The sequence below is a fragment of the Plutella xylostella genome, chromosome 10 (assembly GCF_932276165.1).
Source record: "Plutella xylostella chromosome 10, ilPluXylo3.1, whole genome shotgun sequence".
NCBI classification, from domain to species: Eukaryota; Metazoa; Arthropoda; class Insecta; order Lepidoptera; family Plutellidae; genus Plutella; species Plutella xylostella.
In genome coordinates this window covers 11,690,831-11,703,820 of record NC_063990.1, presented here as the reverse complement: position 1 = coordinate 11,703,820, position 12,990 = coordinate 11,690,831, and the positions used below count along the sequence as shown (strand labels likewise).

The following is a 12,990-nucleotide window of genomic DNA, read 5'->3' as shown; positions in this document are numbered from 1 at the left end:
ACGACAGTTTGCGAAGATTTGCATGCGCATTATTAATATGGGAGAACTGTACTTAGAGTTAAATGAGCAATATATGGAACAACTAAACATAGATTAAACAGGAGACTTGCTAGAGCTCTTATATGGGAAGAATATCACGTGGGGCACTGGGAATATTAGGTTTTCTTGACAAAATCGTCGCGTGTGCGTTCGAAGTAACATTACAAAAATAAAGTATCGCCCACCGGCGTCTTCTCACTGCTGCAGTTGAACAATGACAGGCAAAGGAGTATTTATTTATTTAAATATAATAGTTATAGCTTTGATATACATTCACTTACATTTTAGTCTTTGAACTTTCATTACAAATAAAATCACAGAAATCAAAACACACAAAGCCTCTTTTAAATTTGGAACTTTTTTGGAATACATCTTCATAACACCCTCAATTTAGAAATATCAATAAAATTAATAACGTACCGTGGCCAATATTCTTGTATAAGTGCATCGTCGCATCAGCGCTCAGGGAAGAAGTGAGACTCTAGACCTTTTTAGACCTAAGCGATATCAAGAGGCTAAGTTCTTAGTAAGCAAAGTGCTCACTAGTTACTAAGCGTGCGCCGCAAATTGTTTAGAGCGCAAAACTAGCTGACTAAACACTCGGCATACCAAACAAACCGACATGACAAGCAGTTTGCTTACTTTGAACGCAGCCTATTATCGATTACGCTACAATATAGCTTCACTAGACTTCCATAACCCCCCACCCCTTACACGGGACATCCCCTAGTAGACACATGCACGAAGCCGGCACTGAGCACGGTCTGCCAGGCGGTCCCTGCGGCGCTGTCGGCCCCGAGCCCCAGCCGCCGCCGCAGCGCGCCGCCCGCGCACACCGCCCACACCTCGTGTTGGCCGGCGGAGACCTGCTTGAAGGTTGTGTCGCTGTCTGGAATGAGGGTTAATACAGAATTAAAATAGGGACAGAGGGGATAGGGCGATATTAAAGGAAAAGGCTGTTGTTTGGGCGGTATTGTTGACTGACACAGCTGGCACTGATAGTGTTAGGTTAAAGAAAGAAAGAAAGAAAGAAATAGTTTATTCGCCTTCAAGAATACACAACATGGAAAATCACATAACAATACAAATTAGGTAGGTACACAGCTTATACATTAAATAAATAAACAATAACGTTAACGGACTAGAAAGCATTAATTATTGGTAGTATAGAAAAGTAGGACTACATATTCATTTATTCCAGAGACTGCCTCTGTGGTCTAGTGGTAGAAGCTTCGCTTCATGGCCCAGAGGTCCCGGGTTCGATTCCCGGGTGGGACCATCAATTTGTGTTTCTAAATTGTGGTTCTAAGTTTGGTTAGGACGTAGAAGGCGGCTGATGTCCAAAACAGTGAAACGATCCATGCTGTCGGATGGGCATGTAAAGCAGTCGGTCCTGCGCCTAGCTCTCTCCAGTCGTGTCGGTCAATCCGTCCCATTGGGCTATGAGAGTGCTCCTGTGTACTGCGCACACACTTGGGCATTATAATCTACTCCTGCGTAGATGGTTGATCTCAAATGAGATTGGCCGCCGTAGTCGAAATTCGGCTAGGAGGACATTATTATTTATTCCAGAGAATATTGTAGGTATTCATCTACTACAGCATTGGCCAAGAACCTTGATACATAAAAACTCGAATTGAGTTCACAACCAGAGGGTCTAGTACAGGTTTGATATTTTTCCGAAAACTATAATAGTTTACGTTTTCCCGCATACTAAGTGACGCCTCAAATGGAAACGATCATGAATTTTTTTACAGATAATGTATGCAGATGACGGGAGAAAACGTTAACATTTTTCGTTTGAATAAATAGCAAAACCCATACTAGAGGCTCAGGACGTCGATACGATATCGATAGGATCTAATAGGATAGGTACTCTATAATAATCCTCTAATGTTGGCAAGATATTTAACTAAATAGCGTATAAATAAGTATACATCACCTGTAAGATACCGCCACTGCTTCCCCTGCGGCACCTCCCGGCTGACCTCGGTCCTCACCGCCACCGCCCCCGAGGTCAGCAGCACCCACGCGGCGCGCGGCGCCAGCGACACCGACTTGGCGCCCCCACTCGCCGCCTTGTGCCCGAACGTGTGGCTGTGCTTCGGCACTTCTACTAGCTTCCACGTTTTACCTGGATAATTAAAGTAAACAAGTGATACCTACCTATAAATTAATAAAAAAAATGCACAAAAAAGGTATAGGTAGATAAATAAATACCAATAGGTATCATAATTATCTAGTCTCCTCTGGATCTAAGGACATATGTATTACAATACGCTACATGAAAACTCCGTAGGTACTGTTGTAGCGTATTGGTATGTAGTTATGATAAAAAAATACGAGAACATTATTATTTCCCTGACTTAACATAAAAGTAGGATACTACTGAACTGAACTACATATTTAAATCTACAGTGATAATTATTACCTGCAATGTTATCTTCTGTAACCCCATCCCTGTAGTACAGCTCGCCTTTCCTTCCAACTGCCCAAATTACACTATCACAAATACTAATCGAGATCAAAGTTTGAGGACTGTTGATATGTTCCCAGTGGACTCCCTGAAACAAGATATTATGGTAAAGTTATCTTTTCGCTTCACAAGTTTATAGGTATAGGTAGGAATAGTAAGTAGCTATTCAATAAATATGAAAAAGTACTTACTGCTGGTGTCGAAGGAGTGACTCCGGTCCTGTAGATCGCCTCTCCGCCTAACGTGATCGCCCACACTGATATTTCATCGCCATTGCTCTGAAATACAACACATAATTAGATAACGAACGATAGAAAGTTATCCCAAAGATGGTAACTATAAGCCTAGTAAATGAGTTCTCCAGTGGAGACCATAAAACGCCCTTAAAAAGGTAGCTTGTAGTGGCTGGATGAGGAAGGCCAACGGCATAGTGTTGTAGCGCTTCTTGGGAAAGGCCTATGTCCGAAAGTGCACGACTACTGGCTGATAATAACAATGATGAAAACCCAGCCATTTGACATAACCCATAATGCAGTAAAGATCTTTCTCCATATACTGACCCACATAGAGATATCCAGCAGCGGCGTAGTCCCAGCCCTCAGCCAGGGCCCCTCGGTGGCCAGCTGCGCCTTGCGGTACCAGCGGCGGCGGCGCACGCAGTCCGTGAACACCTTGCGGCCGTGGTACGGCGCGGGGAAGTCCGTGGCGTACTGCCAGCCGTCCGCGTCCACGCCGCCTGGGGTGCTGTAGTCTATCATCCACTCTGATATCTGTGGGGAGGAGTGTGGTTGAGTTTTGAGAGGAAGAAAGGTTATAAGTTTGGCATGTGTTTTGACCGTTAAGACATTCATGGACTTGATGATAGTTGTATCGACTTCGCTGCTCAAGTGCTGAGCAAATAGCTATAGGTTTTGTGAGTGGAAACATCGATTTCGGTTCCTGAATTATTGCAGTCTCCAAGTTCGTTTAGAATATAATTATGCTGATTTTCGTCTAGAAATTGTTTGCTGTGCCCTTGCAGTTCCAGGGTTCATGTCTGCAGTAGTGTGCAGTCTATAGCCAACCCACACCGTAACACCATTCTGGAAACCTTAGAAAAATCAGCTACTATCTAGCTAGAACTACATGTGCGACTACTAGGAACAAGGCTTAATGGTATGTACCGCCATACTCTAAATAATTGTGTAGGTATAGCAGTAACAGTTTACCCAGTGCCAATGCCTGGAGACGAGCTTGGTGTGCTCGCGGGTGCGCTTGTGGCGGCCGGTGGCGTCGCTCCACATGTGGCGGTCCGTGGGCAGCCCCGTGCTGGTGTAGCCCGACAGCGGGTTCCAGCGCTGGTTCTCGTACACGCAGTACGTCTGCGTGTCCGTCATCGGCATTATGCCGTCGTTGCTGCCGAGACCTGCGAGTGGGAGGATTCAAGTCGTTAAATATTTTTTATTAGAAAGTGGGGGTAAGTATATTGTAATTAATCATTTTTTGGAACGGTAGTTTTACCTCGGGGATTTCGGTTGTAATTAAGTTCTCCTCGGGCGGTCGCCTCTCTTGGGTTTTGTGATTAAATTTCGGTGGCAGATAGGAAATACATTTGTGCTTCATCGATTTTATTAATATTGGAAGAATCAATAGTGTAAGTGATCGGCAAGGATTTGTCTTCACGGGGGGTCACGCTACGTAGAGCTAACCTGGACTGATACTAACTGCCTAACTAAAGGTATTTTCTTTTTAAAATATTAATTAAAGCAATACATGACTATATATAGATAGGGGCGATGCGTGACGGTGAAGATGATAAAATAGTTGCGTATGTACCTTTCAAAGTGCCGCCTCCCCAGCCGCCGCTGTAGACCCAGGCGCGGTGGTCGTGCGTGACGCCCCACACCACGTCGCCGCAGCCCTCCACGCGCCGCAGGTAGCCGCCCATCGCGCGCCACACCATCTCATCGGGGCCCACGATCACGCTGCTCGTGCTGTACTCCATGTTGTACAGCTTCAGCGGCCCCTTCACCTGCACGCACGTGATGGACTCGGGGCCCAGCCGGTGCTCGAAGAAGCAGAACTTGCGCTCGTTCACCAGCACGCGGAAGCCCTGAGGTTCGCAGACGATGCGCAGCGAGAACTCCTGCCCCGGCGCCAGCGGCAGCGCGTGCCGCTCCTCCTGGCCCCAGCCGCCGAAGATCTTCGAGTTGCACACCACCGTGCTCTCGTCGAACCGCACGTTGAAGTGAAACGGAATCTCACTTATTTCCGTCTCTACTTTATGTCTCTGTTTCTTCACTTCCGGCCCTTGAAGGTTGACGCTGAATCGTCTGATTTCGTCGAATAAACTGCCGTTCATTTTGAGCGAGCTCCCGTGGGGGAAGTTGTTGTGCAGCACCGACGAGAAGCCGGACACCATGTCTTTTCCGAATACTTGAAATTCTTTGGTGTAAATGCCGTTTTGGTCGGAGGTCTGGTTCTGCTTGGCGGGGAGGGGGTCCCAGTTGAGCACGTCGCCGGCGCCGGTGACCGCCCACACCGCGGCGGCCGACGGCCTGCCCGAGAGGCCGTTGATCTGAGAGATGATGTCCACCAACACATTGATCCATTCTTCTTGTTCCTGTTCAGATATGAACTGTATTGTGATTGAATCTTTGCGTTGTCTTGGAATACTTAAGGTGATTCTTGGGCTACCAGGCTCTGAAGATGTAGTTACACTGGTGACATCACAAAGGTTCAAGATGAATTTGATAGCCCCAGCTGGGTTGAACACGGACAAAGTACCAGTGTTCTCAATGGAATGCCAGTAAAGGGAGAGAATACAGTCTTCACCAGAATTATTTGAGTCTATAAGTCTAGATTCTGAACTTCTGGTCCATCCTTTCTCTTCCACTGCCACTCCATAGTTGGACAAATCAAGTGACTGATAGTTATTCCTCATCTTTAGTTTATCTAATATGTCGCATCTCCACTTGGCAGACAGATCTGTGTTGCAGACATTGTGTGAGTCTGTGAACCAATGAGGCACTTGTACTGTGTCTATGGTGCATGCTCCTGCAGCCACAAATGTCCAGGCAGCATCACTTGTGCCCCAAGCTGTCTGACTCACCTCCTCATCAAAGTACATGCCAGAGTCATGGTCAAACACACTGCTGTCACTGTCAGGGTGAGCCTCCATGCCGACCACTGAGCCGACACTTCGCACAGGACTCCATGCTCTGGGGTTCTTCAAGGTGGTTTCATAACTTTTTCCTGTCATGTCCATGTTTTCTACAACTGCATTCCCTTTAGTATGCTTATCTTTTGGAGGCTTAATTGGTAAAGTGTGTTCTATTGGGGCTGAGTGGGACTCTTCCCAGGAATGGTGCAAGTTGATGTTAGACTTGAGCTCCAGGGGCTCATTGAGAGTGCTAAGACTAGAATGTTTGTCTTTGGAGACCACGCTGGCGGAGCTGGAGGTGCGGCTCAGCTGCATGTTGGCCTGCACCATCCTCCACCTCTTGCCTGTCAGCTCTGCTTGGGTGATGCCGCTACGCCAGTAAATACACTTGTCTGACTCTCCAATGGCAAAGACCTGATCATTTATGCCAACTGAAATATGTATCATATTCCCAGTGATCTCCAGCCAGCCCGTGCCCAGTGCAGATATCTCAGATGTGCCTGCTGTGTTCCCCTCTATACCCTTCCTGAACCACACTCTGGTGTCACTGCTCACGGCCCACACTGCATTGTGCCCCACAGATATGACTGAGAGCTTGGTGTCATCTGGTGATTTCACCTCCAGCCAGGATTCTCCAGTTGGGCAGTCCTTTGTGATACCTTTTCTAATGATAGCCCTCCCACTCCACAGTGTTGCCCACACTAGCCCAGTGGGACCTACTGATATCTGCTTCACATCACAGTTGGGTGGAATGCTGATGTTTGTCCACTTGAGTCCTTCAGGGGAGGTGGTGCTGACGCCGGCCCGGCACATGACGCGGCCCTGTGCAGTGATGGCCCACACTGACAAGGAGCCTGGCTGGGAGTAGGGCATCTGATTCCCCCCAATACTGACATCAATAAATGGTTCCTGAGTGGGGTCCTTGTGCAGTGGAGCTATAGCGCACCATGAGTTCATGGCACTGAATTTTCTGTACCTTATCCATTTCCTTCTTCTGACACAAGACTTCCACTGTTTGGTTGGTCCAAACTGTGCGGGGAAGTCCACAGCATAGCTCCAGCCGTCATGGTCTAGTGGTTGTCCATCGAGGGTGAGCTCCAGCTGCCAGTCCCCCTCCCACTGCCACGCCATGGACGGCAGGCGGATGCGGCTGATGGACCGGTCCAGTGTTCCATCCTGGGATGAGAAGTGATACCTATCTGTTGGCAGAAGTCTGCTGCTGAATCCTTCGAGAGGCAGCCACCTCTCGTTCTCATAGGCCTCCTCCTTGACCCGGATGGGTATCTCGAGCCCGTGCACGTGCAGGTAGGTCTGCCGGTCGCCGCCGACGGCCCACAGGAAGTGCGGCACCGCCGACAGCGTCTTGAACTCCAGCCCGAGGTACATGAACTCTCGCCAACATGTTCCACTCGTTGATAACGCATACACTTTACCCTCAGTGTTTATGGAGAACAGCAAAGAATTGCTTGACATATTTGGCTTCGTGAAGATACAATCACAACAACATCACCTCAAGTCGTGATGAATGCCGAGTTCATGAATGCATAGCCATGATATTGTTTCCTAGTTTGCGAAATAAATTGATATACTGTTTTTTGTAAATATCTTTGTATTTTATGCCTTTTTAGGCTGTATATCAACCTTTCTTTACTTTCAAATACGAAAAGCAACCATCTGTGTCGGTGACAATGACATTTTGAGTTGTCCGCGTTCGGAACACAATTTGATGTTTCGTTATTATTAATGTATTTCTTTGGTACAGCTGCGGATGCCGAGCAGAACTATTGTGCAGTGTGCACCACGATAGTTAGTTCCGCAACGGCCTCTGCATCTATCTTAATCTGTGTGACAAATCTCGTAATTGGCCGGATTTGTTGTGTTAGTCACACACGACATATAGCCACAAACAAGATTGAAGTGAAATCTCAGTGTCATCTGACTGACCTGACATATGTCATATTGATCATGAATTTGACAGTAGCAGAAATTGTGCGAAAATTGGCAAAAAACCAACATTAGCGTGAAAATGAATAGTACTACCTGAATAGTAAGGTCATTTCCTTACTGTTACTTTAGATAATTATTAGCTTATTATGTAAGAAGAATTACTCAGAGCGTCAGCCATGAGTATCAGTAGCTATTAGATTCTTACAGGAGTTATTAGGTTAGAACTAGGACATCAAAGAAAATGGGTGTTTACAGCAAGTTATTCACAATTTTCAGAAAGTATCCTCTTTTAAGAGGAATGGCATCTTACAGTATTATTTGGCCAACCTCTAGTTTGATTCAACAGACTGTAGAAGGCAAGAATTTTGGTGAGTATAGTAATAAAAGTGAAGTGTGTGATTGATTTACGTTATGATGAAGTGTTGTGAAATATATTGTTCGTTACATTCAGAGACATACGACTGGAGGCGGTGCGCGCGCTACGGCCTGTACGGCTCGTGCTATGTGGCGCCCACTCTGTACAGCTGGCTCACCATAGCCAACGTCATGTGGCCTGGGAGCAGCATCCGTGCTGGGATTATAAAGGTAACGTACCTATCATCAACTATATTAATTTATTATAATTGGTCAGCTACTACTTGATGGTCCAAAGAGCTGAGTTGTTTGATAGTTGGACAACAAATGTTTTGTTCCTACATATTTAAATATATTTTTATGTAATTCCAGACATTTGTAGAAACAATTACCTACACACCACTAGCAATGTGCAGTTTCTACTTTTTTATGAGCATGATGGAGTCCAAGCCGTTCCATGAATCTCTTGCAGAAGTGAAGAACAAGCTGTGGCCCACCTACAAGGTACCTAAATTCTGTTTAGGCACATAGCAAGAAAGAAAGTATTTATTTGATACTGACAACAACCAGACACAGAACAAACAGCACAATGTAGAACACATTTTAAAGAAATGGTTCCTGTTTGTGGAAATTATACACTGCCGGGCAATGAAATAGTTCCACTGATATAACACCAAATTACTCCTAAACGGAAAATGCTAGCTTAATGACGCCTTCTGCAATATTGGAGAATATTTAATTGCGCATCAGAATATTACCATGTAGAAACTAAAATATTATAATTAAAAAAATAATTAAATGTTTTTAAAAAAATGGAGCATTTGACAAATTAAACAAATTCTCTAATTATGAATTTATTAGATGTAAACATGGTATTTTGATAACTCAGTGCTTGGTGTTTCCTCCATGTGCTCTCAAAACAGCTTCTACGCGATTGGGCATGCTGAATACCTGATTCTTCAGCAAATGCTGAGGAATTTTCTCCTATTCTTTGATGAGCGCGTCTTTCAACCACGAAGTGTAATTGGAGGTGGAACTCAGTCTCTCACAGGTCTGTCGAGCTCATCCCAAGCATGCTCAATAGGATTCAAATCGGGGCTCCTTGCTGGCCACTCCATTTTGTGGATTCCTACGTCATGAAGATACTCATTTACAACTTGAGCAGTGTGCGCCCGTGCATTATCGTGCATGGACATTGCATTCTCGCCCATATTGGCCAAAAACGGACCAGCATGTTCATTGAGGACCTTATTGACGTATCTCACAGTAGTTAGGTTCCCGTTCCCGATTGGAATTAACGCTGTTCGACCCTCTGCAGAGATACCCGCCCACGCGTGAAAGCTGCCTCCGCCATGTGCCACTTTTTCTTCAAAACATACTTGTGAAAAATGTTCTCCTGGTTGTCGGTATACTCTTTACCTCCCATCATGATGGTACAGCATAAATTTTGAGTCATCTGAGAACATCACACTGCCCTATTCGTCCTCACCCCATTCTGTATGATCACGGGCGTATCGCAATCGGGCAACTTTATGATGCCGTTCCAGTTTTGGGCCATTTGCTGGCCTGTAAAGCTTTAATCTTCTTTCGGCAAGGCGTCTCCTGACTGTCCACTCGCTTATTGGCTCCCTTCGAACTTATAAAAGTGGTTTTTGAACGGCTACTCTCGTCTGATGTCGATTTCTTAAAAATATTTCCGCATTGAATCGATCTTTTCGGACTGTTGTGCACCTTGGCTTGCCAGTACCTGGTCTTCTCAGGTTTAATCCAGTCTCCCTAAACCCTTTGATCCCTCGTCGTACAGTAGTATGAGTCACACCCATTATTCTGGCCGCATTTCTTTGGGTGGTGCCCATTTCCATCATGGTGATGATTCTCGCACAATCCTCGCATGATACAGGCATGATTTATGGGTACGAGAGCCGTAAGACTTTACAATTTTATAATTCTTTTACAACGACAAAAAAAAAGAATGAAATAAAAAGCAAAACTAAAAACGAAGCAAATGTTTTCCTAAATTTTCAAACCCGAAAATTTAGCTTCTTTTCTTTTTTTATCCATGGCTTCGAAAAGAACACTATTAAGAAGAGTTTGCATTTTTTTTTAAATGCATAATAAACTATATTTCATTAATTTTTTTAATTCATGAAGCTAGGTTCTATATCTTAGGAGATATTAAGGTGTTTGTCGGCATTTTGTGGGTGGAACTATTTCATTGCCCGGCAGTGTATTATAACTTTTTAATGCTATGTGTAAATTGACCCCCTATTCTATTCTATTCTGAGAGGGGGTGAAGTTCCTGTACGTGGCTATCTCTAGTGGAACCTTTGTACATATCCCCTGATTTCAGCTCAGCCAGCCTAGCTCCTGAGTAAACTGTAGTACCTAGTAAATTGACCCCCAATATACCTTCATTTACTACTATAATTAATAATGATAGACCATAAAAAAACTAAAAAATATTTATTTTTACAGGTGGGTGCTTCCATCTGGCCTGCAGTGGCCATGATCAACTTCTGCCTGATCCCTCCGCGGAACCGTGTGCCCTTCATCAGCATGTGCAGCCTGCTGTGGACCAGCTTCCTCGCCTACATGAAGCATTTGGACAAAGAAAAAGTGGATTTAGTAAAGGTTGAAGGCACCACCCACTTGTTAAAAATAGGCCTGAAAAGTTAACCATGACAGTCTACTGTTTTACATAGTTCAATTGTTATTTATTTATAGTTAGCTAAAATAAATTATTTATTCCTGTTGACATAGTTATTAGTAAAATAGTACAAGATTGTATGTTATCTTTATATTATAATGTTAGAGTTCTATTATGATCTGAGTTTAATCCAGTGTGATATTGCTTTAATTGTAATGCATGATATTTTTACATAATTATTTTGACAAGTTATGAAATAACACAGGGACTCAATATTTCTACAGTAAGCATTACCTACATTAAATTTAGTAGGTAAACAGTATTTTTATTGAAAACAATGATATTGTTTTAGAAATTATTGTATTAAAATAGTAGAATGCAAATAAAATTTGCAGTAAAAATAAAGCTAATTTAGTGATATTATTATTTACAGATACATACAGTATAATATTATACAGGGTAGTAAGAAATATGTAAGCACCTCAATATGCTGCAGTACTTGAAATAAAGTAATGATTATGCTCGCTCTCCTCACTTCATTTCAAAGTATGATTGAAATGACACTGAGGGAGGCAAGCTCCATTGTATTGTAGTCGCAATAGGTATGTTAAAATGTTGTACCTACAAATTCATTTTTAAGACCATTATTGTTATGTTTATGATCCTTGTTTATTTATTACATCATCATTAATGCTTTTTGAAGTTATTTACAAAATTTATGTAAGCAATTAAAAGTATAAAGAGTTCATTTAATTATTTATTTATTGCCAATCTACCCATCTCCACCACGTCATAGACTGGCTACTAGCTATCATAGCACCTGTGGTTGTGGCTCCAACTGTACCTAGTGCCTAGGGTACATTGGTCATGAGTGGTGGACGCGGACTGGATCAACATCAAATGATCTCAACTTTACGACCCACCAACATTACATGCCCTTCCAAAAAGCAAGACCAAACTAGGATGCAAAAGTTCCAGTGAGCGTCAAATTACTCTTAAAAGTAAAAGGCAGTGGTTTTATTACATTGTCTGGAATAATGGGTCAGAATATTATATTAATGATTATTAAAATCGCACAGATTGGTTAAATTTCGAATCTTAAATGCTTTTGAAAATTGGGACTAAGTGCCAAATTAAACACTCATAAATTTATATTTAGGGGTTTATTAGGTGTAACATAGAATAATAACTAAGTGCTTTCCTCCATTTGCTATCAATACAGGTTCTGAATACCAGATTCCTAAGCATATACCATTCTTCTATAAGTGCATCCATCAAGCATGCAGTGTAATTAAATGTGGAGCTCAGTTTCTCACATGTCTGTCAAGCTCATCCTAAGCATGCCCAACAGAATTCAAAACAGGGCTCCTTGCTGGCCATTAGATTTTGTGGATTCCTACATCCTGAAGATACTCATTTACAACATGAGCAGTGTGAGTAATTTTTAGTGCATGAAATTGAAATATTGTTTCTTTGACATAAAATTTTTACAATTATTTGTTGATAGTGATAATATTGCTCTACCACCTTGAACATTGCATTGTCACCCATATTGGCCATAAAGGGACTGGCATGTTCATTGAGTCTCTCACAGCAGTTTGATTCCCAATCTTGATTGGAACTAATGCTGTTAAACCCTCGGCAGAGACAGCAGCCCACAAGTGAAAAGATACCAATTTGAAAACAAATCCTTTGCAAACCCAAATTGCCTCTTCCCTGTCTATAGCCATTCACATTTTATAATAATATCTTCCTTTGTATTATTTATAGCTTTCTGACTTTCAGATCATTAATTAGACACTGCAGTGTTGTTTTTTTTGTGCATCTGGTAGCAATGAAGAGAGTTCCTTTTCGTCAGCTTTTGCCCCATTGGTCAAGGGCTCGGTATTGGCGGTTGTTGCCTTCAAAGGATCATCATCATCATCAGCAGCAGCACTTCCGCCGGGTAGCGCTTTTTCTTCAATACATGCTTGTACAAACTCATCAGAGAACATCATTCTTCCCCATTCATCCTCACCCCATTCTGTATTTGGTTCTTGTTGTTGTTGTGTTTGCTCAGGTGTAACTTTTTTCCGTCCCCGTTTTGAGCCCTTTGCTGGCTTGGCAGGCTTCAGCCCTCTTTCGGCAAGACGTCTCCTGACTGTCGACGCGCTTATTGGCGTCTTTCGAAATTCCAGAAGTTGTTTTTGAATGGCCACTCCCGTCTGATCTTGATTCCTTAACATGGTTGCCGCAATGAATCGGTCTTCTCGGTCTGTGGTGCACCTTGGCTTGCCAGTACCTGGTCTTCTGTGGTTAAACCCAGTCTCCTTAAACCTTTGGATAACTCGTCGAACAGTGGTATGTGTCACGCCTATTGTTCTGGCCGTATATCTTATGCTGGCT

At 43.4% G+C, this 12,990-nt stretch overlaps 2 protein-coding genes across 4 annotated transcripts; one reads left to right on the top strand and one right to left on the bottom strand.

Moving 5' to 3' along the window:
- Window positions 1-732: 732 nt before the first annotated feature.
- Window positions 733-7,359, bottom strand: LOC105384938 (tectonin beta-propeller repeat-containing protein). Its single transcript, XM_038118228.2, has 7 exons — window positions 4,331-7,359; window positions 3,724-3,920; window positions 3,076-3,285; window positions 2,707-2,793; window positions 2,471-2,603; window positions 1,982-2,173; window positions 733-928 (listed from the first exon to the last, which is right to left on the bottom strand). Exons 1-7 carry the CDS (start codon window positions 7,128-7,130, stop codon window positions 750-752), a joined length of 3,798 nt encoding a protein of 1,265 aa, XP_037974156.2. The 5' UTR covers window positions 7,131-7,359; the 3' UTR covers window positions 733-749.
- A 252-nt stretch (window positions 7,360-7,611) lies between these two features.
- On the top strand, window positions 7,612-11,353 carry LOC105384945 (mpv17-like protein). Of its 3 annotated transcripts, none has more exons than XM_011555254.3 (5): window positions 7,612-7,709; window positions 7,881-7,972; window positions 8,056-8,189; window positions 8,331-8,462; window positions 10,434-11,353. In XM_011555254.3, the coding sequence occupies exons 2-5, from the start codon at window positions 7,903-7,905 to the stop codon at window positions 10,632-10,634; spliced, it is 537 nt and encodes a 178-aa protein (XP_011553556.3). In that variant the 5' UTR covers window positions 7,612-7,709; window positions 7,881-7,902; the 3' UTR covers window positions 10,635-11,353. The 3 variants fall into 3 exon arrangements, with proteins under 3 accessions (XP_011553556.3, XP_011553564.3, XP_011553548.3); XM_011555262.3 differs by having other exon boundaries at window positions 7,625-7,704; XM_011555246.3 differs by having other exon boundaries at window positions 7,632-7,972.
- The last annotated feature ends 1,637 nt before the right edge of the window (window positions 11,354-12,990 follow it).